Genomic DNA, 25,860 nt, shown 5'->3' on the forward strand with positions numbered 1-25,860 from the left:
CTTTACATTTACATGTATTTGACGTCTTTGATCAATCTTTTAAGATTAAAACATTCATGAAGTAAAACTTTTTCCTATAATTTGATATTCAGTATATTCTATGATTTTAACATCTTTACAATGTCAAGGGCATGTGATATTGTTCCTGTCTGTGTAGAGGAATGATATCATAAAACCTTGAATTCGTGAAGATGCACATGTAAGATTAAAAGAAGAATAATGTATAATTGTGTGAAGGAAGGTCAAAATGAAGACTACTCCTGACTGGGTTTTGAGTCTCTACCGGTTCGCAGTCGTGGGTCCTTACTGGGGCGTCATACTGGGGGCCAGGGGCCTGCAGGCCACTACAGATCCCGCATTATTTTCCCAATTTTCCTGTTGCTTCCGAAGACTTGGTTATTGTGCATTAGATGATTCCTCTTTCCACTCCTTTTGAGTTATGTAGTACCAAGGACGAAATCTGTTGTGGGAATCTGACCAGGCTTTTTATAGATAAATAACTAGTAACGCAGTCAAGTAGAGATGTATATTATGAAAAATTTGAACTTTAATTTACACGATGTTTTACAAGCAGGTAAGGTGCTCTTAAACAAGAACTCGTGAGGATAAGAAAAACAAAAATCAGCGCCATCAGGCTTAATGTCATTGCCCTTCCCTCAGTATGTCTTTCTCTAGTTTTCTCGCAAATAAAAGGATAATGGATGTAGTCATCTTTAAGATCTGTATAGAATGAACAATCTTCTTCTTTTGCCCACGACCATTTACCCTCATGAAGCGACAATAGGAGTTTTAGAGTTCCAACTCTCGACCTGGCGTGCCGGAAGTTTGAATATTCAACAGACGAGCCATCTGGATGCGTCAGCTTTGCTTTCTGGCCTACGTGAATGTGGTTAATGCGAATTTGCCAAGATCCTTTTGGAATTTCGGAATCTAAAATTCAGAATATAAATCTCTTATAAATTATACCAGTGAAAAACAGCTACATGTGCATTTTTTACCCTTGACCTTGGAATTTGACCTACTTTTTGAAAACTTTAACCTTGCTAATAACTTTTGAACAGTAAGTGATAGAGCTTTGATATTTCACATGAGTATTCCTTGTGACAAGACCTTTCCATGGGTACTAAAAATTTTGACCTTGACATTTGACCTACTTTTAAAAAAATTGACATTGGTCATAACTTCTAAATGGTAAGTATTAGATCTTTCATATTGCACATGAGCATTTCTTATAACAAGATCTTTCTACTGGTACCAATATATTTGTCCTTGTGACCTTTGCCATCTTTGGAATTGACCATTATCGGGGGCAATTGTGTTCCACAAACACATCTTGTTTTAATTACTGGATTTCTTTTGCGTTCTCTTATTTCTTGCGAGACAACTAATTTTAAAAGTTGCATGTAAATTGGTATAACCCCCCAACCCCCCCCCCCCCCCCCCCCCCCCCCCAAAAAAAAACACCACACCACCAAAACCATGCATAGTGAATATTATAAGTCTCGCTTATATCGAGTGTATTTCAAATCTGCTTTTTTCTTTGGAAAAGAAGCATCTTTTGAGAATACAATAATTATTGCTTGTCAAATCCAAACGATGAGTTTGAAAATGACGTCATTGTACGTACGCGGATGATTTCTCTCTGTGCCCAGCTGCCAGTCGTAATCACTTCCGTACGACAACATCAGTTCTGCGTTAGGCGCAATATCCCTGGGGACAACATAAAACACCCTGCTTTCACACATAACAGGCACAACATTTTCTTCCTCATCTGTCCTGGGGCTGTTTACATACCGGAGCCAGTTACCGTAGGCAGAATCTGCAGCATCCGCTAGGTAATCTTCATCATCAATATTTATCTAAAAAGTAAAATATATTTTCTTCATCTTTGATCCCAATGCAGTGATATGAATACATCAAAATCCACGTACTATGAAAACTAAACTACTTTTGCTATTTTTGGAATTGTAATACATGTGTCAATATCAAGAAGGGTCAAAAGATCTCGAATAAAAATCTAAATTCATATGGGGAGGGGGGTGGTTGTGGTTAAAAATTCCCTTAAGTTTTTGTCATCCGATATCGATTACATTTTGGTGGAAAAAAAAGAAGACAAGTGACTGTTAAAAAACACAATTACTTTTCAAAGAACATTTATCGATATTAGTTTTAATGTACACTTTCATATGTAAATAAACAGAAAAGGTATGCAAAGTGTAATTTATATTCGTATGTTTTTACTTGTTAATCGATTAGTTTTCGACATTCATTATATTTAGTTTTAAGGGGGTGGACATCTTCACAAGTCAAGGGCACCTGTGCGAGGTAATGAATCGATAACCCTTGTCTTGTGAAAATGGGGGAGGGAGTGGAATCTGTGAATTTAGTTTTTTGTCAGATATTGAACTTTTGATCCCACCCCTAATACGAGCTTACTATTCATGCAATGCGTACTTACAGTCCACGCATACGAACGGTCCTTAACCGTAGCCGCTGGCACCACTCTCCCGGCACAGTAGCCTAGAATTGTTTTCGCGGGTATAAAAACGTCCGTCCACACGCCTAGACCAGCATTTGGAATGGATGATTTCTTGATGGACATGCCAGGTGGTGTTGTCATTAGAGCACGATCTTTTTGACCCATCGGTACCTGTATTGTACAGTTTTCCACTACAAAACTGCAGTCGACTTCAGAATTCTATTAACTCTGTTAAAATCAGATCTTTAATTATGATATCAAAGACCTACTTTTATATCCGGGAGTGCGTTGAAAAAGCCTGACCAAGCCAGTCCGAGGTCTTCCAATCTGCACACTGAAACGGTTGTATCCTTGTATTGATCTCAATATTTTTCTTTTTAATCTAAGATTATAATAAAATGTTACAAAAATGCTTTTTGTTTGAAATCAAAGCATCTTGTTAAAGAAAAACGCCCGTGCTTGTTAATGTGTATATGTTTAAAAATAAAGAACTTTCAAGATATTCACGTGTTTCCAGGTAATATTGCATTTCACTGTTTCGCTCGTTCTGTGTCATAACAGCTCTTTTCTTTCTCTTGGTATTACGAATCTGTAAAAAAAAAATAAAAAAAAATAGGTACTACACGCTGGTCGGTAATCAGCGGAGAAATATGTGGAGAGGATTCAACTATATCAAACAAAAGGCGACTAAATGGGGCGGTCCTTCGGATGAGACCACAAAAACCGAGGTCCCGTGTTACAGCAGTTGTGACACGATAAAGATCCCTTCCTGCTCAAAGATTATAAGCGCCGAGCATAGGTCGAAATTTTGCAGCCCTTCACCGGCAGTGATGACGTCTCTATATGAGTGAAATTTTCTCGAGAGGGACGTTAAACAATATTCAATCAATCAATCAAACCAACATTTTCCGAAAAAACTAATAACTAATGTTTCATATCAATTGTTAGGCCGTTCTTTGAACACCGATTTTGACTACGAATTACTCCGTTTACCTGATTAAGATATAGGGCTCACGATGGGTGTGAACGGTCGACAGGGGATGCGTACTCCTCCTAATCACCTGATCCCACCTCTGGAATATCCAGGGGTCCGTGTTTGCCCACCAATTAATTTTGTATTCCTTATAGGAGTTATGAGATTGACCACTGCTCGTTATCTTCGCCTTTTCTTGGTAATACGGTTTGTCTGTAGACTTCTTCATTTTTTAAGGTGCTTACTTAACGACGACACATTATACTCATATTTTTGATCAATGGTCGTACAGATCACAGGTTTAATCTTATTAAATTGATTCAACGAAAGCTATCGAAAATATTGATTATCCTTCAAACTATCGCTTTTCGCAAGTCAACATTGAAGTTAGTGGGAAAAGCATTATTCTTAGAGAAAATTTCAAGACAAATAGCTATAAAAACGTCGTTGGAATCATTAGTTATGAACATTTACAATGAAACATGAAAGTCACCAGAGAGACTTTCATAGGTGACCAATTTATCTTCGATATTTTCGCAAGAGTACCAGAAAGTTCGGGTTGATTTGGGTGTACCTGTATCTGTGCGTAGGTCTGAAAAGGCTTAGTAACGAACAAAACATGCCCCGTACACTATTCACTATTGGAAGGTGAAAATAACGAGCAGTGATCAATCTCATAACTCCTACAAGCAATACAAAATAGATAATAGGGCAAACACGGACCCCTGGATATACCAGAGGTGGGATCAGGTGATTAGGAGAAGTAAGCATCCCCTGTCGACCGTTCACACCCGCTGTGAGCCCTATATCTTGATCAGGTAAACGGAATTATCCGTAGTCAAAATAAATGTGCCAAGAACGGCTTAACAATTGATATGAAACATTAAATATTCTTTTTGAATGTGCAAATTCTGGACTATTTACTCACAAACTGAAGTGCGAAAAACTTTTATGTTAAGTTTGAGAGAAAAATGTCCGGAGTTTACACATCGATGAATTCTTCAAAGAGAATGTTTCAATTCGCTCACTGTATCAACAATATCAAATATTTGAATAGTTTCCCCGCTGCGTTTCCACACGTTACTTGTGAATACATCGTGTTTTCAGATTTATTGATGTGTAAATTTTCGCTTAGCTTTATTTTTGTCCAAAATAAAACAATTGCGATAAATAAGATTAGCATTTAAAGGATGATCTTGAAATTCATAAAATCTTAATGCAAACATGTAAAAACACAGACTTGGCATTTTGCAAAACAATATAACTAATCACATGTAATGCCTTGAGTAAATCAATTATGCCATGCATAAACATTAAACGAATTACGGAAACAGAAAAAAATATGAAAAACTGACAAACCTGTTTTTTCAGAGACATTCCTTGATCTGCAAATGTATGGATACAGCTTAGTAACTCACACACTAGGAGCGGATCCACAATTATATCAAAACAAGAGGCCCACAGGCCTCATCGGTCGCCTGAGTACTAGATAAAGTGTCAATATTCCCAAGGGCTATGAAATCAAGAAAAAAAATTCCTGTACTGAATATCTAAGCTGAATTCTAATATTCAGCAACTGTTTAAAACAAGATGAAAATGTGTTTTTAAAACTTCAATGCCCCCAAAAATGCATATATATACTGATGAAAGGCTTTATACAATATAATATAATATATGTATTAACATTAAATTATATGACTAATTTAGACCCATCCTAGAGTCAAAACCCAGGTGTTGTGAAATTCACCATTTTTAGCTCAAGTGAGCTTTTCTGATCGCCTGTTCTCCGTCGTCTGTCTGCCTGTAGACTTTTTACATTTACGACTTCTTCTCCAGAACCACTGAGCCAATTTCAATCAAACTTGACAAAAAGCATCCTTGGGTGAAGGGCTTTCAAGTTTGTTCAAATAAAGGGCCATACCCCCTTAAAAGGGGATATAATCCTACAAATGCAAAAATAGGATGGAGTCATTAAAAAATCTTCTCAAGAACCACTGGGACAGAAGAGCTGAAATTTACATGAAAGCTTTCTAACATAGTGCAGATTCAAGTTTCTTAAAATCATGATTCCGGGGTAGGATGGGGCCACATTAGAGGATAAAAGTTTTACATACAAATGTATAGGGAAAATCATTAAAAATCTTCTTCTCAAGAACCACTGAGCCAGAACAGCTGATATTTACATGACAGCTTCCTAACATACATGTAGTGCTGATTCAAGTTTGTTAAAATCATGGCCTCCGGGGGTAGGATGGAGCCATAATAGGGGATCAAAGTTTTACACACTAGTTGATTGAAAGAATCTTCTCAAGAATTTACCATTGGGCCAAAGAAGTTTACATTTGTATGAAAGTTTCCTGACATAAAATCGTGGCCCCGGGGGTAGGGTAGGATCACAATATGGATCAAAGTTTTATAAGCGAATATATATAAGGAAAATCTTTAAATGTGGGCCAAAGTGACTCAGGTGAGCGATGTGGCCCATGGACTTCTTGTTTGTACATCCTTTTCCGCTTTTCCTAAATATGCATTTAGTTTTTATACTGTATCAGCAATCTTAAAGAAGTCCTTCAAATGACAGACAATAATCACTATTATAATTTTGACACCACCCTGAAATCAAAACCTTATTCCCTGGGATGATGAAATTTACAGATTTGATAAAGGACTATCTACTCAATCTAAATATCTATTTAGTTTCAATTTAGTATCGATAGCATCAAAGCAGATATCACTTACATGTTAGGCACATATACACTATATATACCAAGTTTGACCCCGCCCTGGGGTAAGAACCTCTACCCCAGGAATAATGAAATTTACAGTTTTTGTAGAGGCCTTCCTGCTTTATATCACTTAGTATGCATTTAGTGTTTCTTAAAGATATGCTGTTGTGATTTTTGATTTTTGAAAATTGGTCAAATTTTGGCATTTGTTGCCCTGCCCCTAAGGTCCCAGGAGTCCTGCAATTTACAATTTATGCCTCCCTTGTCCCAAAGATGCTTCACACCGATAGCAATTATAATGGTAGTTATCAAGAAGTTCAAAAATTTCAATTGTTAACACACGACGTATGACGATGGACGACAACCAACCGCAATGAAAAAGGGTAGTTGCGACCCAAGGTTGCATCTTTTTCCAAATAGCTTAAATGTTCTTTTTTTTTGTTAAGAATGTTTAAGCATAGGGGATAGGATTCGCAAATCCTTCTCTTCCTACCGTGTTTAAATGTTTGCTAAATGTGGGAACATGGGAGGGATTCGACACTTAATGATAATGAACCTTGGGAACGTAAACCAGTAGAAAATGTAGAACAAAGTGCAGAAACATCTATTGTGTTGTAGTATATGAAATTAAAATTGATAGCTTTTAGATTTAGAATCATAAAATTGGCTGTTTTGAAAAACATCTTATACCATTTATTGTCTCTCTCGCAATAACAGGTTCTCCTTAACTTCAACTTCCGTATTTCAAGAGCTGCATAAGAAGTAGGCTAATTACAAAGTACTATTAAGAAATCCACAGGTACCTGTAGAAGATAATCAGCTATCACGTGATGTAACTTACGAGTAACTGCCATTACGCAGGTATTTTGCATCATAACATCGTAATTACAATATTCTTCGTAATTGTGAGATAATCAAAGAAAAATTTAAGACACGATAGCGAAAAAAGCATTCAGTGTTGAAGTTTTGAAGTTAATAGGTCAGCATGCTTTCTTTACATCAGACCATACACCGCGTATGTTTCCGTGTATATATCCATGTAGGAACTGTATCGCTGTCCTTCATACATTTATGTAACACCTTTCAACATAGTGGTCATACTTGTTCTGTCCTTCCATTCATACTGACAACCTCTGCCTGTCAAGTAACCCGTCTCTACGTAAGATGGATACCTTCAATGTGACAGGTGAAGGCGTTCTTTCTCTGCAGAGTTTACCTGATAAGTAACTCGTCTCTACATACATAAGATGGATACCTTCAATGTGACGGGTGAGAGCCTGTTCTTCCTCTGCAGAGTCTATCTGCGCCAGGGTCGCTCCCAGTTCATGACAGACTTCCACCGATCTATTGTACGTGGTGAGCTCGGTGTGGAAGTAGTAACAACTTCCGTGGAGTTCCACAAAAGGCTCTGGACATGTCTGAGGTTCTCCCACTGCAGCCACTAAAACAACAGAAAGTACAATGGATTCAGACATTGATTCAGGATTGAATTTTGCTGGTTAATAACAGGCAACCTAAAACCAGCAACATGCGATCCTGAAATGTACTGTTTAGATTTACGTGTCTGATATGAATGTTGAATAAAATTACTCTGTTAGATACAACATGAATTATTAGATTCAAACGAACCAAGAAGGAAATAACTATGGAATCTTTAAATTTCGTGGGACATTGCCCCCTAACTTCACGAATTAAAATGCATAATTCATATGATATTTCTATGTATACGGAAACTATATCTACGAAAATGCACCTCAACAAAACTTATAAAATCACGGAAATCCATGAACATTGCCCACACAAATTTCAATGATGCTACAAATATTTTGACTAACAATTCTGAAGACACAAGGTATTATGAGAAGTTGTCAAACTTACCAATATAAAGATTTAGAAGCAATATCAGCACAAAATATTTCCAATCCATTTTGAATATATGACAAGTTTTTCTGTTTAGATGATATCAGACATATGACTAGTTAATAGAATTGCCGGTCTGTGATACTGGGGTATATAGTCACGTGTTTGGCGTCCCTACTGCCCGAAGTCTTAGACAAGAAAAGGAAATGCGTCTGGTCACAAAATATACATCCACATACATAATCGCCATCGGTTGTTAGCGCGAAAAAAAAACCCAACAACAACAAAAAACAACAACGATATCATCAAATCATCGATGATCAAATGTCATATTTTGTAAATATATAGAATCACTCTTCCGAATAAATGAAAAAGTGAAGATGAATTTCATAATTCCTATAAAGAATTCAAAATTCGCAGTAGAGCAACCACGGAGCCATGAACGTACCAGAGGCGGGATCAGGTGCCAAGGAGGAGTACCGTAAGCATCCGTCCTCGACCGGTCACTCCTGCAGTGAGGCTTTCTCAATTTAACCAGAGGCTTATGGGCCACATCGCTCTCCTGTGTCACGTTGACCCATATTTAAAGATTGTTTTCTATGTATATGTATTTGCATGTAAAGCTTTGATCCCTATTGTGGAACCAACCCAATCCCCGGGGCCATGATTTTTACAAACTTGAATCTGCATTATGTCAGAAAGCTTTCAAGTAAATGTAAACTTCTTTGGCCCAGTGGTTCTTCAGTGGTTCTTGAGAAAAAGATTTTTAATGATTTCCCCGATATATTTGTATGTAAAACTTTGATCCCCTATTGTCGCCCCATCCTACCCCAGGGGGTCATGATATTTACAAACTTGAATCAGCACTATGTCGGACGCTTTCATGTAAAATTCTACTTTCCTAGCATAATGGTTGTTGAGAAGATTTTTAAAAAAAATTTCCCTATATATTTGTTTGTAAAACTTTGTTCCCCTATTGTAGCCCCATCCTACCCCCACGCCCCCAATGACCATGTATTTTACAAACTTGAATCTGTACTATGTCAGGAAGCTTTCACATAAATGTAAACTTCTTTGGCCCAATGGTTCTTGAGAAGAGTTTTTCTATATACAGTATTAGTATGTAAATTTTGATCCCCCATTGTGGCCCCATCCTACCCCCGGGGGCCATGATTTTAACAAACCTGAATCTGCCATTATGTCAGGAAGCTTTCATGTCAATTTGCAATTTCTTAGCCCAGTGATTCTTGAGAAGAAGATTTTTAAAAGATTTTCTCTTATTTATTTATATTTAAAACTTTGATCCTCAATTGTGGTCCCATCCTACTCCTGGGGGTTATGATTATAACAAACTTTAATTTGCACAATATCAGGAAGCTTTCATGTAAATTTCTGCTTTCCTGGCCCAGTGGTTTTTGAGAAGAAGATTTTAAAAGATTTTCCCTATATATTTGCATGTAAAACTTTGATCCCCTATTGTAGCCCCATCCTACCCTCGGGGGCCATGATTTTGACAAATGTTAATCTACATTATGTCAGCAAGCATTCATGTAAATATAAGCTTTTCTCCCTCGAGGTTATCATTTTAATAAACTTGAATCTGCACTATGTCAAAATGCTTTCATGTAAATTTCTGCTTTTCTGGCCCAATGGTTCTGGAGAATATTTTTAAATGATCCCACCCTATGTTTGCATTTTTTGTGATTATCTCCCCTTTGAAGGGGCATGACCCTTTATTTGAACAAACTTGAAAGCACCTTATCCGAAGATGCGTTGTATTAAGTTTGGTTGATATTGACCCTGTGGTTCTGGAGAAGAAGTTGAAAATGTAAAAAGTTGACAGACAGACGGATAGACAGACGGAGATAGATGACGGACAACAGGCGATCAGAAAAGCTCACTTGAGCTTTCAGCTCAGGTGAGCTAAAAACTAATTATACGCAGAACAAGCTCTTGCATATCGAATCAGTTGAGAGACATAAACACCATATGCAGGACTGAGGTGATGTTGGGATATTGCTATATAAATATTGGAAAGTGATGATGGAGAAGCTTAAGTTATCATGTTTGTCATAAAGTTGAGTTGTTACATTGCTGTTAACGTTTATGTTCAATAAATATCTAAACAAGAAGCGGATTTGGAAGAATCTGTGGTGTCTTATTATATTTCGAGTTCCCTTGGAAATATCAAATCGACATATGAATGAATCGTAGGGAAATATTCCATTGTCTACGTGTCCCACTCATGAAATCATGTAACGCCTGCTGTTTAACATGTGTTTCATCGCTCGCAGCAGCGGAGTTTGATATTTCAACCTTTTCAATATCAACGAACAACACTAACCTGTTACATGTACAAACACTTAACAGTCGGTCAGATGATAAACTGAGAATCTTGAAAACATCTGTGCGTTCAATTCACATATTCAGTATTTACATAAACTGCATGCCTAATTTTTTCATCAAGATAAGAGGACATTGATATATGAGATTTTTTCTTATTTAAGTCAATTTTTGTAACTTTTAGAAGCTGTATTTGGATGGTCTCTGCAAGGTACTGTAATATTATGTTTGTTGTTAATGTGATCATTTTAAAATTTGAAATCTTATAAAGGTATGTCCACACAGTTATTCTACGAGAAACTACAAAAGTCATCTCATTTTTTAAGCTCTAGATTTTCAATGTTTTATCGGTACTGCAGTTTGAACAAAATCAAAACCAGCCTTTAATGTGGAAATAGTTAAATATTATTTTAAAATGCATATTACCACTGAACAAATTTCTAGTGTTAGGGTGATAGATAAACGATGGAAAAACCTTTATATAATCGATATTTATTTCATATAAGGATCGCCTACTATGTTTTCCCTAATTGTAAAGGGATTAATGAATTATGATAAATGTTGAACTTCAAAACTTAGAAATATATGTTATATGAGATTGATCACTGTTCGTTATCTTCACCTTTCATGTTATAGTCGTACAGGAAATACATTATATAGAATCACAAGAACATTAATATCATAAATGTTAAGGAAATCATACATCCTATAGCAATTATGATAGTTTGGGACAGTTATACAAACTGTTTACAACTCAAAAGCATAAAGTAAATAAATAAAGCAAAATTAACAGATGAGGACCGCAACTCATGTGATGGTGCATGTAAACCTACCTATCTAGGAAGCCATTAAAGACATGGAAAACAATAGATCACCGACTGAATCTTATAACAAAGTTTAAACGACATAAAACTTTTACAAATCTTTTTAAAAATCATTTGATAACGGTGAACTCCAAGAAACACAGATAGGATCAGTTATAGGTTTGATATATGAAAAGAGTGAAGGATTACATCTAGAAGGTTTTGCAAATGGCAAATAAAAAATCTTGGTGTTTATTAGCTAAAAGAATACAAAGCTAAATACTGAAGTTCATCGACATAATCAAGAGTAGATACATTTGAAATAATACATGCCTAATTGAAGGTATATTTGATTACATTGGAGATGAAAATGAAAAATGGCTTATCATTTTTGGGCTTTGCAAAAGCTTTCGACACCATGAAATAGGAATAAAAACACTAGAACAATATACAATAATTAAGATTTTCAGCGTCAACGTCCCATAGTGATGCAGCAATATTCCATTATCACCTGCACATGGTGTTCATGTCTCCCAAATGATTCGATACGCAATATTTGGTTCTGCGAATGATCGGTTTTAAAATCAAAACAGACCATCGACAATTAAGTTGATGTTACAGAGGTTTCAATGTCAGTATTTCACAAATTCTGGGATCGTTATTATGATCTAGTTTGCTAATACACTTGTCATTGGGTGAAATGTTGTCTGTTGCGTTTCATACCAACTGTTGAGTCGTTCTTTACACAGTGAATTTGACCACGGATTACTCGCTTATAAGGCTTACAGCAAGTGTGACCACTCGACAAAGGGTGCTTACTCGTCCTAGGCATCTGATCCTACATATCCAGGGGTCCTTATTTGCCTTACTCTTAATTTTGTTTTTATAGGAATTATAAGATTAAAGACTGTTGGTCATTATCAGCTTTTCATTTATTCGAAGGATTGTTTAAAAAACATGAGATTTAATCATTGGTGAATTGTTGATATCGTTCTCGTTTAAATTCAGAAATTTTTAATTTCTATTGTCGGTGAAATTATCTTATTTGCAAATACAATTTCGTTTCGCTTCGTACCCATTTTTAGACGATGATTTATATTTCTGAGTTTGGCTACGGGTTATTCCGTTTACCTGGTCAAGATAGACTGCTTACGGCGGGTGTGACCGGTCGACAGGGGATGTTTACTCATTTTAAGTACCTGATTGTACTTCTGGTGTTTCCAGGGGTCCGTGTTTGCCTTGCTATCGGTTTTGTATTATTTATGGGATTGGTGGGTTTGATCGATCTCTTCATGCATCAGTTACAGAGGGTATTTGATTTTCCGAAGTTTCTCGTTTTACTGCTGTTGTTGTCAATGCAAGGTGAAAATAACGAACAGTGATCAATCTCATAACTCATATAAGCAATACAAAATAGATAGATGGGTAAACACGGGCCCCTGGACACACCAGAGGTGGGATCAGGTGCCTAGGAGGAGTAAGCATCCCCTGTTGACCGGTCACATCCACTGTGAGCCCTATATCCTGATCAGGTAATGACGTGCTTTTCTTAACTAAGATGAGAAATGTACATTCTTATATTCCAGTTGACACAATGGTTCGATTGATTCTCGTTTCCCTGTGTGTAATGTCTGTAGTTTGTCAAACTAAAGAGGTAAAAAAGTATATACTTTTATAATACAATTGTACACACTCAACGATACATTATAGCTGTACCCACTACGTTAAGTTTATGCTGGATATTGTAAACATTCTAGTCTGTATCTTTCACTGTCATTTTACAGTTTACAGTGAGAAAATATTCTACATTTTTTAAAAGATATGCATAATTTGCTTTTAAACTATACGTCTTTTAGGAATGTGCAAAGTGGAATTCATTTAAAGACATGATTTGGGACGAATTAAGAATACGTAAATCGGAGGAAAGGATATCAGAATTAAGTTCCATGATTTCATCCATGAGGACACAGATTAACCATTTGCAGAGAAGTATAGAATCTTCAAATTCCAAATTCCTATACAGCAAATATATTCTACATAGTACTACATTTGAGAGAATTTATCATGTTTAAAATATTTTGTATGTTTCAGGTTCTAAATTTCGATGTAAGTATCTTTTTCCCAATACTATCATCAGTATTATTTACATATGAAATATAAAAATTGATATGAAATATTCAAGTTATTGAATATTAATTCTATCGTTAAAGTGAATGTATTATTTACGAAAGCCTATTGGTATCATGTAAACAAATTAATTCACATTCCATTTTCTCGTAATTACGAGAAAAGATCTCGTAATTACGAGACAAAATCTCGTAATTACGAGAAAAGATACCGTAATTACGACATAATTATCTCGAAATTACGAGAAAAGATCTCGTAATTATGACATGATTATCTCGTAATTACGAGAAAAGAAAATGTTCTCATAATTAGGAGAACATATTGATATAAAGCCGAGTTGCACAACTTATGGATAATCATGGAAACGTTTGATACTATTCCCCTCTTTGTTGATTGGTTAGCAAATCGAAATGATCTTATTCAAAGTGTATGTGACGGTATATATTGTCGTCCGTTGTCGCATGATTTAGGAATGCTAAATACCTATATTTTTCGTTCCGGGTTATCATTTACGTTCCGGTCCGCGTAAATTTAGTTCCGGTCATAATCACACTTTTAAAAACATGAAATGCATATGTTTACGCAAATTACTTATGGTTTTTATTTCTTTCATCGGGTTATACAATAATCAAAGACTAATATCATTAGAACCGGAATATTTATACGTCTATTTTTGTGTTTTCAAAATTTGTCAGATCAACAGGTGTTCATTCTTGTTTTATTACGGAGGTTTGATCTCCCAATCATTTAATAACTTTTAAAGTGATTACTTATAAACGATGTTGATTGGTTGAAAAATTCGTTTGATTTCTCTGTCAAAATTTCGTTCGGAGTTCATATGCACTAAGCACGCGGGATTACTTTTCTCTGGAACGCGTCTTCCCCGCCGTTCTAATTCTAGCGCAATTTATAGAACGAGATTTTCCACACAAGCATTATATATAACGAAATGCATTTGTTTGATTTTTGTTTTTCATTGCTATCAAATCAAGAATTAGCACAACTAAAGATATGAATAAAATACAAATTAGTTTAAAGAAACAACATACATAGGCGATGACGTGGCAGAATAGTCAATATTTGATGACGTAGACCACTTACTGGTAGAAGTAGACAGATTACACGAGTTCCCGGTATGATACGTCTGCTTTACGAGATCGATAACATGACCGAGCAAGTGGCGACTTCTGATCTGGTAAATATCAATGAAATTGAACTGCGTTATATGGGGCTCAGTCAACGAGTGCGTTTTGAACGTTTTCCTCGATATTGAAATGGAGCCGAATTGCATTCCACCGTCCCAACGACACAACCAGTGTTCAACGTCTCCTCCAACACGATGCAGCATAAATCCAGTCACCACTTGTTATCTTCCTGTATATCTAATTCAGCTTTTAACCATTGCACCTTTAATTTGGCGTATAATCCATTTAAATCTGCACAGTAACTGTTCCTGAACTGAACGCACAGCCATGCCTTTTTCGTTTTTGTTTTTATTCTTGCCTATATGTATTCCTACGCGCCATTTCAGAAACGTTAATTCAAGCTTTTTGATGGGAGAAACTATTTGTTTTTCTATCTTAAAAACATAATTAAATGATAAGAAATTGATGAAGTTTTCCGTCCAATGTTTCGTTTGATACATGCATCAAACAAAGAATTATAAGTTTCATTTCTTAATTCAAAGGATTGTAAACTGGAGGTGTGAAACCTGTATATATGTAGATAGAGTTGTTACATGACTCCTTCTGCAATATGTACCGACACAAACCCTCGCCATTATTAGATGTACATGTAGCATCAGGTACTGATCTACATGTAGGAATGAGACTTCTTGAACTAAGTTTGGATTTTTATTTATCAATTTTATTTTTACAAATATAGACCATATACTCAAATGTATGCAATATTTTTTCTTTTTTACTGATCAATGCCATCATATATCTTTAATGATCAAATCATTTCGTATTTGTTACTTAAGATATTGAGTAGGCATGAGAGAGAGAGAGAGAGAGAGAGAGAGAGAGAGAGAGAGAGAGAGAGAATCTATGGCACTAGTCCTGCACATGCATGTTACTCAGAAAAGATGCATACACTTAAAGCACTAGATAATGATTTGTTAGAATAATGATGTTTTCATATTAAAGATATTCTAAATTAAAATCTATCAATATATAAAATGAAACAAGTCAAACATGTAATCATTTAATGAGATTAACAAAAAAGCAATCACGGCCTCCATTGAAAATGGTATTGGAATCGTACAACAATTCCAAATATTCATTCGCATTTCACAATTCAGCATCTAACCACAGCTAAATATTCTCTTCAGAGATACCTATAGTTATCTCCCCCTTTCCCATCTATCGCGGCCGCCGACAATATATTCCATTGGTCTATTGTCTCCGACGACAGTATGTACCGTAATGCAAAAATATGCCTTGTCTCGGTGCATATTATCGTCGGCGACAATATGTAGTATATGTACCAACGGAAAATATGTACCGAAAGGGTACGTGCACATCGTCGCCGAGGATGATATGTTCCAAACGACAATATACACCATCATAGTGTGTACTTAACGATGGAATTACATGTACAAGAATCTTGAAATTTCAAATTCATACACAGTTACACTAGATGATAGTTTAACTTTATTATTAGCTTATATCATCGTAAAATAGTGCAGAAACTTACAATAATAAATCGTCGTTTTCTTTCCTTTGTACTTTAATGCATGAATAAACTTTCGTTCGGTAAGTTAACTTTCTAAAAGTTCTATTGGTCTACTTGGCATGCTTTGAATGGAAAGGGATTTCTTATATTCAAAACAGCATCCAAAACACACTGATTGAATGAGGTGAGGAAAGCTTCTATAAAGAAAGATATCATGTAACCAATATTTACATATTTTCTCGTAATTACGAGATAGGGGAATGTAAATTAAATTTTTATATGATACTAATAGGCTTTCATAATTATTACTTCAATCGAGATATAAAAAAAAAGCTGACAGAGAAACTCCTGAATCATTCAATCCTATAGAGATCTTCTGATGAAAACCCTGAAAATGAAATCGAATTTATGGTAAGATATGTACTCACACACACATGAGTTTGGCGATAGTTAGGTACCCGTCTCTATTCCTTGACAAAACGATATTAGAAATGACATTGTTTATATGCTATGAATATTAAAACAGGTGAGACTGGACGTTTTTCCAAATATAATTCACCTCCCCCAAAGTGGCCCTTCGCACAAAGAGTGGTGTTCAAGATTCCGTTTCAAAATGCACCAACAGTGACATACGGCCTTTACCTCCTTGATGTGGGATCATCAAGTAACACACGTGTCAGTTCCTCCACATCCTCTATAACTAAAGAAGGCTTTCAACTCGTGCTTAGATCTTGGGCCGACACTAAACTGTATGGAGCAGGGATCATGTGGATGGCATGTGGATATTAATACACACACACACACACACACACACACACACACACACACACACACACACACACACATATATATATATATATACACTGTATATATATATATATATATATATATATATATATATATATATATATATATATATAAAGTCTCTATTATCGGAGTAAAATAAAGTAAAAACAACTTTTAAACACTCTCTTGAAATATTTCAACCATGTAACGGGTCTCCTTCAGTCGTGTTTATCTATCATAGCAACGTAACGTACGACTACATACGCAGGAGTACTATGGCGTAACAATAAATATCACAATACGCAACTTCCGAAATATCAGCTCTTCTGTGATAGAGGTACGTTCAGTGTTCTGTTGAACGCTTGGGTGGGTAGAAGACGTTAACATCATTATATATACTATAGACTAACTATGTAAATGCGGATAAAAGCAATGAAAGTGTATATTTTGTTGATATCAGCCGTTGGTATACATTACACTGACCATAAGGAGAATGATATTTGATTGAATTGATATTGATATAATAATATTAATATAATAATAATATTAATATAATATTAATGAATTAATATGAAATTATTTTTTTATTTCCTCTTCTGCACGAGTGATATTTTAATCAAAGAAAAATGGTGATTATCGATTTTTGTTTGAGCTATTTTATTATTAGATACTAATAAACTTACTAATATTGTGTGTCCGTGCAGTTTGGGTGGTTGTATGATGTCTGATAATCGGCCTTTAGGCAATATATGAAGGCATCGATAAGCATTTGCGTCTCACTGTGGGTAAGAGTTCCACAAAGGGAAAAAGATAGGTAAAGTTGGCTACTAGTAACCAGCTACTAGTAACTGGTTGCTTAAAAAGAGAAAAGTTGGCTACTAGTAGCCAGATACTTGAACCAGGAAAAGTTAGCTACTAGTAGCCAGTTACTAGTAGCCAGCTACTAAAAGTAAGAAAAGTTAGCTACTCGTAGCCAGCTACTACAAAATATAAAAATTATAATTACTGATAGCTCGCTACCAGATAAAGGTTAATGAGTTTGAAAATTATTATCTATCAGATTTATTTCTAAAGAGGACGAGGAGTCCTATGGGATTTCATGCTCAATTATCCCCAATTACATAACGTTGCAATGAAAAATCAAAATGTATAAGTAACTGATTTCTTAAAGAGCGATATCTGAAAATTTGTGGCGTACCAAAACACCCTCTATCACTTCTTGCCATATGTATAGTCGTAAATTCGTCAGATATCTAATACAAACATAAACTTTCTTACGGTTGTTGAAATTTCAGGGTAACTCGAATCAAATTGTAAAAGTAGCCGATATCTCAAAATGGATGGTATATCAAATGATTGAAGGTCTGAATTCAATCCGTAAAACTTTTAAAGTAAACACTCAGTTGTAAAAGTTTATTCGTATTTTGCATTGCAACGTTATGTAATTGGGGATAATTGAGCATGAAATTTCATAGGACTCCTCGTCCTCTTTAGAAATAAATCTGATAGATAATAATTTTTAAACTCATTAACCTTTATCTGGTAGCGAGCTATCAGTAATTATAACTTTTATATTTTGTAGTAGCTGGCTACGAGTAGCTAACTTTTCTTACTTTTAGTAACTGGCTACTAGTAGCTAACTTTTCCTGGTTCAAGTAGCTGGCTACTAGTAGCCAACTTTTCTCTTTTTAAGTAGCCAGTTACTAGTAGCCAACTTTACCGATCTCCTTATCCAGGTCTATTCTGTATAAAGGAAGTCAAAATGAGTAAAATTTGCAATAATCGCTATACCTCTTATTCCAGAAAGAAAGAAATCAGTTGAGTACTCTACCAGCTTTGTGATATACGTGGAAGAGAGAGAGAGAGAGAGAGAGAGAGAGAGAGAGAGAGAGAGAGAGAGAGAGATGTAGATAGATAGATAAAGAAATAGAGAGAGAGAGAGATTGGTTTAGAAATGTAATCAACAAGATGAACTATCATAAAACTGTGAAATTTATTATACCTTTCACTTGTTTCATGTAGAAATACTATTGACCGGCCCAAAAATTAGATGACCAACACTTGTTGACCAGTTAAGTGTTTACATCCATATGTCGTTTTTCACAACACGTTTGTCACGAAGTATTTCTCTTCATATTCAATGCTTACCATATACCAATCCGTGATCTTCTCCCAAAGGTCTCGACTTTAATAATGTAGTTACTGGTATATTTAAATATACTTTGACTGTTCAACGTCCCGTTCGAGAATTTCCCACTCACACGAAGATGCCAGTGAAGGGCTGCCTATGATCGGCGCTTATGGCCTTTGAGCTGGGAAGGATCTTTGTCGTGCCACACCTGCTATGATACAGGGCCTCGGGTTTTGCGGTCTCAGCTGAAGAACCACCCCATGAGTTTAATGCAAAGAACCTCCGAGTTATAAATATATAATTTTGCCTTCATTTTTCAATGCTTTATTTTTTCTAATGCATGTATATGCAACTAAATTGCAATTAACTTTAAAACTATGCTCCATGTATTTGCAGCAATTTTACGTTAATGAATTACCATTTTACAAAATGAAGACAAATCAATATACTTCTAAGTTGTGTTGTTTGGAAAGTCAGGTTCCCGCCCCCGCCACTCATTGATCATTCGTTGAATAACGAATGATCAATGAGTGGCGGGGATAAAACTTATCACAAATTCCTAAGTTTTAGAGGGTAAACTTAATACATGACATGTTTGTCAAACCCTGGGGAGTTTTGTGTTAATTGCAGTAAATTAGATGAAAAAACAAATAGAGAGTTTGGAATATATTAATCTTGTTTCTTGATGAAATAGACAGTAAAATGGTTTTATCCCATTCTATCCTGCATCAAAACTGTGTATTGAAATAATAAAAAATCAAAATAAAACCTACAAGTAATATTTTTACAAGAAAACAAAAATAAACACATATCTTTCACTACCTTCTTCAAGTTACAGGACTAAATATTCAAAAAGATAGACGAACGAGTTATCTCTAAATTCATGTATGGTTTGATAAAAGGCAACTTAATAAGTACATGTACTTCACAGTGGCGGATCCATCCCATTGTCACAAATGTGGTCCATTTTTATAGAAATATATCCAAAAATTGAAATATATACGTTTTAATTTGTCAGACTGCAGTAACTTAAGGGAGTTTCGCCCCTTGGGCCCAATTAGGATTTCCCCTAGACTGACTAGGGCTTCAAGGCAGCCCCCAAACCCCAAGCCCTTTACTGCGCCCTAGTTCAGAAATTCCAGGATCTACCACAACTTCAGAACATTTTAAAATCAGTCTGGATTACATATAAAGTATATTTTGTTTAGACACTGTAGAAGATTTCAGAAGGAATATGTGACAGAAATACAGACAGAGCAACGGACATATGTATAAACAAATACGCTTTCAAGAGGGCTTATATTAAACTTATATACAACTGTAAGGAAGCACATGTATCTAATACTACTCCAAGAATCTTTTGCTTTTTAATTTACAAACTCGGTGAAACATTAATCACATTAATTTTCCATTCAATGAAAACTACAAGTGTTTCACATAATGGACAGCTGTAAATTTATCTGCTATTTAAATATCCCCCGTCTGTAACACAGGAATGGGCTATTTCATATGACCAGTGGAGAGTTGTTGATTTACTTTATTTAGAATCATCCAGATGACCATAGAGTGGCCATTAAGGTGTGAAAGCATCATATGGACAGCCATAAAACAGTATAAAATGCTGCTGGTATGGAAGGTAGATAGAATTCCTCTAACCGACCTACAAGATGAAGGTTGCTGTTATCGTCCATTTCCTCAGCCTTTCCTGTAAGTTTTACATCTTTGTTTCATCACCTGCGTTAAAGATGTTGTAAGTTAAAGAATAATTAATTGTTTTAAATGGTTATCTATGTAAGAAAGGGTAAGAAAGGAAAAATCGGGGAGGGGGTATATTTTTGAAATTGGAGATTTTTGATAAAGACAGATTCAAAGCAAATGTCCCTTTTTATGCATATAGATCATATCATTACTGAATTTCTCATATGCTAATCCAGCGTATGAGATTCGTGTGACCGGTCGACAGGGGATGCTTACTCCTCCTAGGCAACTGATCCCACCTCTGGTGTGTATAGGGGTCCGTGTTTGCCCAACTTTCTATTTTGTATTGCTTATAGGAGTTATGAGACTGATCACTGTTCGTTATTTTCACTTTTCATGTTTCAATGCGTCCTTTGTTTAAGGTGCGGCTATGGACCCGAAAATTTACCAACCTGCAAAGGAAATATTACGTGAGCTTGCTTTAAAACCAAAGGTAGGAAATGACATTTTTAAAAGCAGTTTCTATGTGAGATTTTTTTTTAATCAAATGAAACCAGTATAATTTGCGTAAAATATTCTGCAAAACAATGCACAACATAGCCATGACATTGAACATTCAACAAAACAATACACAACATAGCCATGACATTGAACATTCAACAAAACAATACACAACATAGCCATGACATTGAACATTCAATACAACAATACACAACATAGCCATGACATTGAACATTCAATACAACAATACACAACATAGCCATGACATTGAACATTCAATACAACAATACACAACATAGCCATGACATTGAACATTCAATACAACAATACACAACATAGCCATGACATTGAACATTCAATACAACAATACAACACAGACATGACATTGAACATTCAATACAACAATACACAACATAGACATGACATTGAACATTCAATACAACAATACACAACATAGACATGACATTGAACATTCAATACAACAATACAACACAGACATGACATTGAACATTCAATACAACAATACACAACATAGCCATGACATTGAACATTCAATACAACAATACACAACATAAACATGACATTGAACATTCAATACAACAATACACCACATAGACATGACATTGAACATTCAATACAACAATACACAACATAGACATGACATTGAACATTCAATACAACAATACAACACAGACATGACATTGAACATTCAATACAACAATACACAACATAGCCATGACATTGAACATTCAATACAACAATACACAACATAGCCATGACATTGAACATTCAATACAACAATACACAACATAGCCATGACATTGAACATTCAATACAACAATACAACACAGACATGACATTGAACATTCAATACAACAATACACAACATAGACATGACATTGAACATTCAATACAACAATAACACAACATAGACATGACATTGAACATTCAATACAACAATACAACACAGACATGACATTGAACATTGAATACAACAATACACAACATAGACATGACATTGAACATTCAATACAACAATACACAACATATACATGACATTGAACATTCAATACAACAATACAACACAGACATGACATTGAACATTCAATACAACAATACACAACATAGCCATGACATTGAACATTCAATACAACAATACACAACATAGCCATGACATTGAACATTCAATACAACAATACAACACAGACATGACATTGAACATTCAATACAACAATACACAACATAGACATGACATTGAACATTCAATACAACAATACACAACATAGACATGACATTGAACATTCAATACAACAATACACCACATAGACATGACATTGAACATTCAATACAACAATACACAACATAGCCATGACATTGAACATTCAATACAACAATACACAACATAGCCATGACATTGAACATTCAATACAACAATACACAACATAGCCATGACATTGAACATTCAATACAACAATACACAACATAGCCATGACATTGAACATTCAATACAACAATACACAACATAGCCATGACATTGAACATTCAATACAACAATACACAACATAGCCATGACATTGAACATTCAACGCAACAATACACAACATAGACATGACATTGAACATTCAATACAACAATACACCACATAGACATGACATTGAACATTCAATACACAACATAGACATGACATTGAACATTCAATACAACAATACAACATAGACATGACATTGAACATTCAATACAACAATACAACACAGACATGACATTGAACATTCAATACAACAATACACAACATAGCCATGACATTGAACATTCAATACAACAATACACAACATAGCCATGACATTGAACATTCAATACAACAATACACAACATAGACATGACATTGAACATTCAATACAACAATACACAACATAGACATGACATTGAACATTCAATACAACAATACACAACATAGACATGACATTGAACATTCAATACAACAATACACAACATAGCCATGACATTGAACATTCAACGCAACAGGTACCTGTAGATGGGGAGCGATACTGAAAGTCGTCTCCACAAGCTCCGGGGTAAAACAACTAAACTAGCAAGCTTTTCAATATTGTAACAGTTTGAATTTTAGCACGAGATTTGCTCATCACTGGAGTGATATTGTATATAATCGGTAAAGAAAATATATTTTTAAACATTTGAGAATGGAATAAAATATTGACACTTTTTTAAGGTGAATACGATGTTTTGAATATCTGTGTAATATGTAGTATTCACTGAGTAGAAACTGATTAGAGTTTTGGGATGAATAATTTAAAGTACTTTGATTGGCTATGATCTAATAAACTATGAAGAAATAAAACATTACATTCACCTCCACGTGACTTCGAGATGGATATAACATTTCATATTTCCAACATCGGATCGTAAATAAATTTTGAACATCTGAATCGATTCCATTCCTTATCATTTTTCGATGGCCGAGAGAAATTTCTTGTTTCTAATCATATTGACTTAGAAATTATATCAATATTTGTTTTTCAATTGTTGATGGAATCTACATGGTAAGTTCAATTCTACATTATATTTCTCAGTCCTATTCATTGAACAACGCTAACCTACCATATCCGCTAAAAGTAGTAAATTACGTGAACTCATTAAGTTTCAGGACCATTCCCTACGTATCGTGAACGGTCTGGGAGCCTCCCCGGGAGAATGGTCATGACAGGTGTCCCTCCAATACTACAACCCCAGGACTTTTATCATATTTGTGGAGGATCTCTTGTCAGAGCAAACTGGGTTGTCACTGCTGCACACTGTGTTCAGTAGGTTGAAATATGCAAATACAGGTATATTTGTTCTTGGCACCCTTGTCATGTACAAATCAGAATAATTGTCATTGATAAATTCTTTAAGTGTTTGAAAGTTTGTTGTATCGCTGCATTCAAAGAAACATTATATACTCTTGTAACCGTAGTGGAGAAACAACGAAATTTACGGATTTTGGATATTTTACGGTGATATACGAGTGGACAAATAAAGTGATTTTTAAATGAGACCGTATAGTGTTACTTTCAATGTTAATTTGTAGATTAGACTTGTAATTCCATCTCTGGAACAATATTAGCTATCTAGGACTCGACAAAGCCTCGTCCTAAACGAGTCTTGTCCCCCCGGTGAACTTCCCTATCCCACACTCGTACTAATGAAGGATTCTGTTAATCTTTCATATTACGTAGCATAGTCACTCAAATAGTTTGTCCGTCTGTTTGTTATAAAAACAACAGTTTTGGCAACATGATATCCAGCATCCTGGAGATTTCGGCATTTAAACGTAGAGGATGATGAAAATACGAACACAATAATGAAAAAAGGGAAACGTCAGCCGCCTTAAATTACTGACGGATTTTTTGTAAGGGAGGAAATCGTGTGATTCATTCAATGCCCCAATGAACTTAATACTGGTACTTATCTATCTAATTTTATGGTATCTCGCAAGCTCTACTAATTATATCTCTGCAGTCCCCCTTCCAACGTCTACATGTGTCTCCGATGTAACAAAATCTCCATTGTAGGCCTAAATGAGACTTGAGCCCGTGTAGGTTTGGAAACGAAAGTAAAATCCATGTCTATGTCCAGTAACTAAAACCACGAGGAATCGGTTTACACACTCGTCGTTAAATGCATGTAACTGTGCATGAATAAAGTATTACTTACTGATATCGTAGATGTCAGTCTTTAACAACAAATATAATTGCTTATTGAATAGATTTATATCAACCTTTCATCCGCCGCCAAGAGAGCGGCCATTGAAGTTTAATTTATGACGTCACACCGTCAGTTCCGGTTTACTTCATCAGTACCACTGTGGACATGACAACTCACGAACAGTTAAGTTTGGAAACGTATAGATTTGAACCCGTTCTTCCGCAAGAAGAAATTGAGAAAAAAAAAGACGTTCAGTCGAGTCGCAAACCAGGCAGACGGTACACGTTTGTTCATACAAATGCCTCGAACCTCAAGTTGTCATTACGCAAATAATGGATCTACAATTTGAATAGTTTTTTTCTTCTTCTTTTCAGATGACTTGGTTAGGTCAGGAATATCGAAAACACTTTTTTCACATCTTCCCTTCGTATTACTGCAATTAACAACTTGACATAATGGCATCAACCTAATTCATAAAATCTACCACAATCATGCACATCTTTGATGGTCGTATAATCTCATCAGAACTGGAACAAACGATGTGACGTCAAAATTATTGATTTTTGTGGTCTTGAATACAAAAGAGTTGCACATCATGGCAGCCTCTATATATGGCGAAAATTTCAATTTGTAACGTTTTCAAATTAGTATTGAAGCTTATCTAGGCCGCATATCAACAGAATTATATGCAAGTAAAACTTTTTGTGCTGCCTTCCCCTTCAATATCAGTATCAATACTCCTTTGGAAAAAAAACCATACGAATTTGACCAGTCCTAACTGGGACTCGGACTTCGCGCGGCACTCAAAGTCTTTCCCCTGACGTAGGTCAAACGACATCACACGTCATCCCGATGTTGATTAAGGCCTAGACGCATCAGTTTTTTTTATATACTATAGTTGAAATTATTGATGTTAAGGTTTATAACTAAATGTTCAAATACATGATGAAGATTGATTGACTGATTGATGTTTTCCGCCACACTCAACAATTTTTCAATTATCTGGTGGCGCCCATTATTTATTGGTTGAAGAGAGAACCTAGATACAGCGTATC

General features: G+C 35.3%; 2 protein-coding genes and 1 long non-coding RNA gene across 6 annotated transcripts; 2 read left to right on the plus strand and 1 right to left on the minus strand.

Annotated features, from left to right (window-relative positions):
* Positions 1-512: 512 nt before the first annotated feature.
* Positions 513-8,551, minus strand: LOC125680421 (PR domain zinc finger protein 4-like). Its single transcript, XM_048920008.2, has 8 exons — positions 8,057-8,551; positions 7,434-7,619; positions 4,812-4,837; positions 2,987-3,068; positions 2,749-2,813; positions 2,459-2,650; positions 1,628-1,859; positions 513-930 (listed from the first exon to the last, which is right to left on the minus strand). Exons 1-8 carry the CDS (start codon positions 8,103-8,105, stop codon positions 548-550), a joined length of 1,215 nt encoding a protein of 404 aa, XP_048775965.2. The 5' UTR covers positions 8,106-8,551; the 3' UTR covers positions 513-547.
* A 2,001-nt stretch (positions 8,552-10,552) lies between these two features.
* Positions 10,553-17,468, plus strand: LOC130046504 (uncharacterized). 2 transcript variants are annotated; one of them, XR_008800781.1, is made up of 6 exons: positions 10,553-10,592; positions 12,771-12,838; positions 13,041-13,173; positions 13,276-13,290; positions 16,514-16,852; positions 16,911-17,468. XR_008800781.1 is itself a non-coding variant. In XM_056157391.1 (5 exons), the coding sequence occupies exons 2-5, from the start codon at positions 12,779-12,781 to the stop codon at positions 16,774-16,776; spliced, it is 471 nt and encodes a 156-aa protein (XP_056013366.1). In that variant the 5' UTR covers positions 10,553-10,592; positions 12,771-12,778; the 3' UTR covers positions 16,777-16,949. The 2 variants fall into 2 exon arrangements, 1 of the variants encoding a protein (XP_056013366.1); XM_056157391.1 differs by having other exon boundaries at positions 16,514-16,949.
* A 4,463-nt stretch (positions 17,469-21,931) lies between these two features.
* On the plus strand, positions 21,932-25,762 carry LOC130046515 (uncharacterized). 3 transcript variants are annotated; one of them, XR_008800784.1, is made up of 3 exons: positions 22,330-23,946; positions 24,867-24,987; positions 25,180-25,762. It is a non-coding gene; the product is annotated as an uncharacterized LOC130046515 (long non-coding RNA). The 3 variants fall into 3 exon arrangements; XR_008800782.1 differs by lacking the exon at positions 24,867-24,987 and having other exon boundaries at positions 21,932-23,946; XR_008800783.1 differs by lacking the exon at positions 24,867-24,987 and having other exon boundaries at positions 21,932-23,922.
* Positions 25,763-25,860: the final 98 nt, after the last annotated feature.

This window comes from Ostrea edulis, chromosome 2 (genome assembly GCF_947568905.1).
Source record: "Ostrea edulis chromosome 2, xbOstEdul1.1, whole genome shotgun sequence".
Lineage (NCBI taxonomy): Eukaryota > Metazoa > Mollusca > Bivalvia > Ostreida > Ostreidae > Ostrea > Ostrea edulis.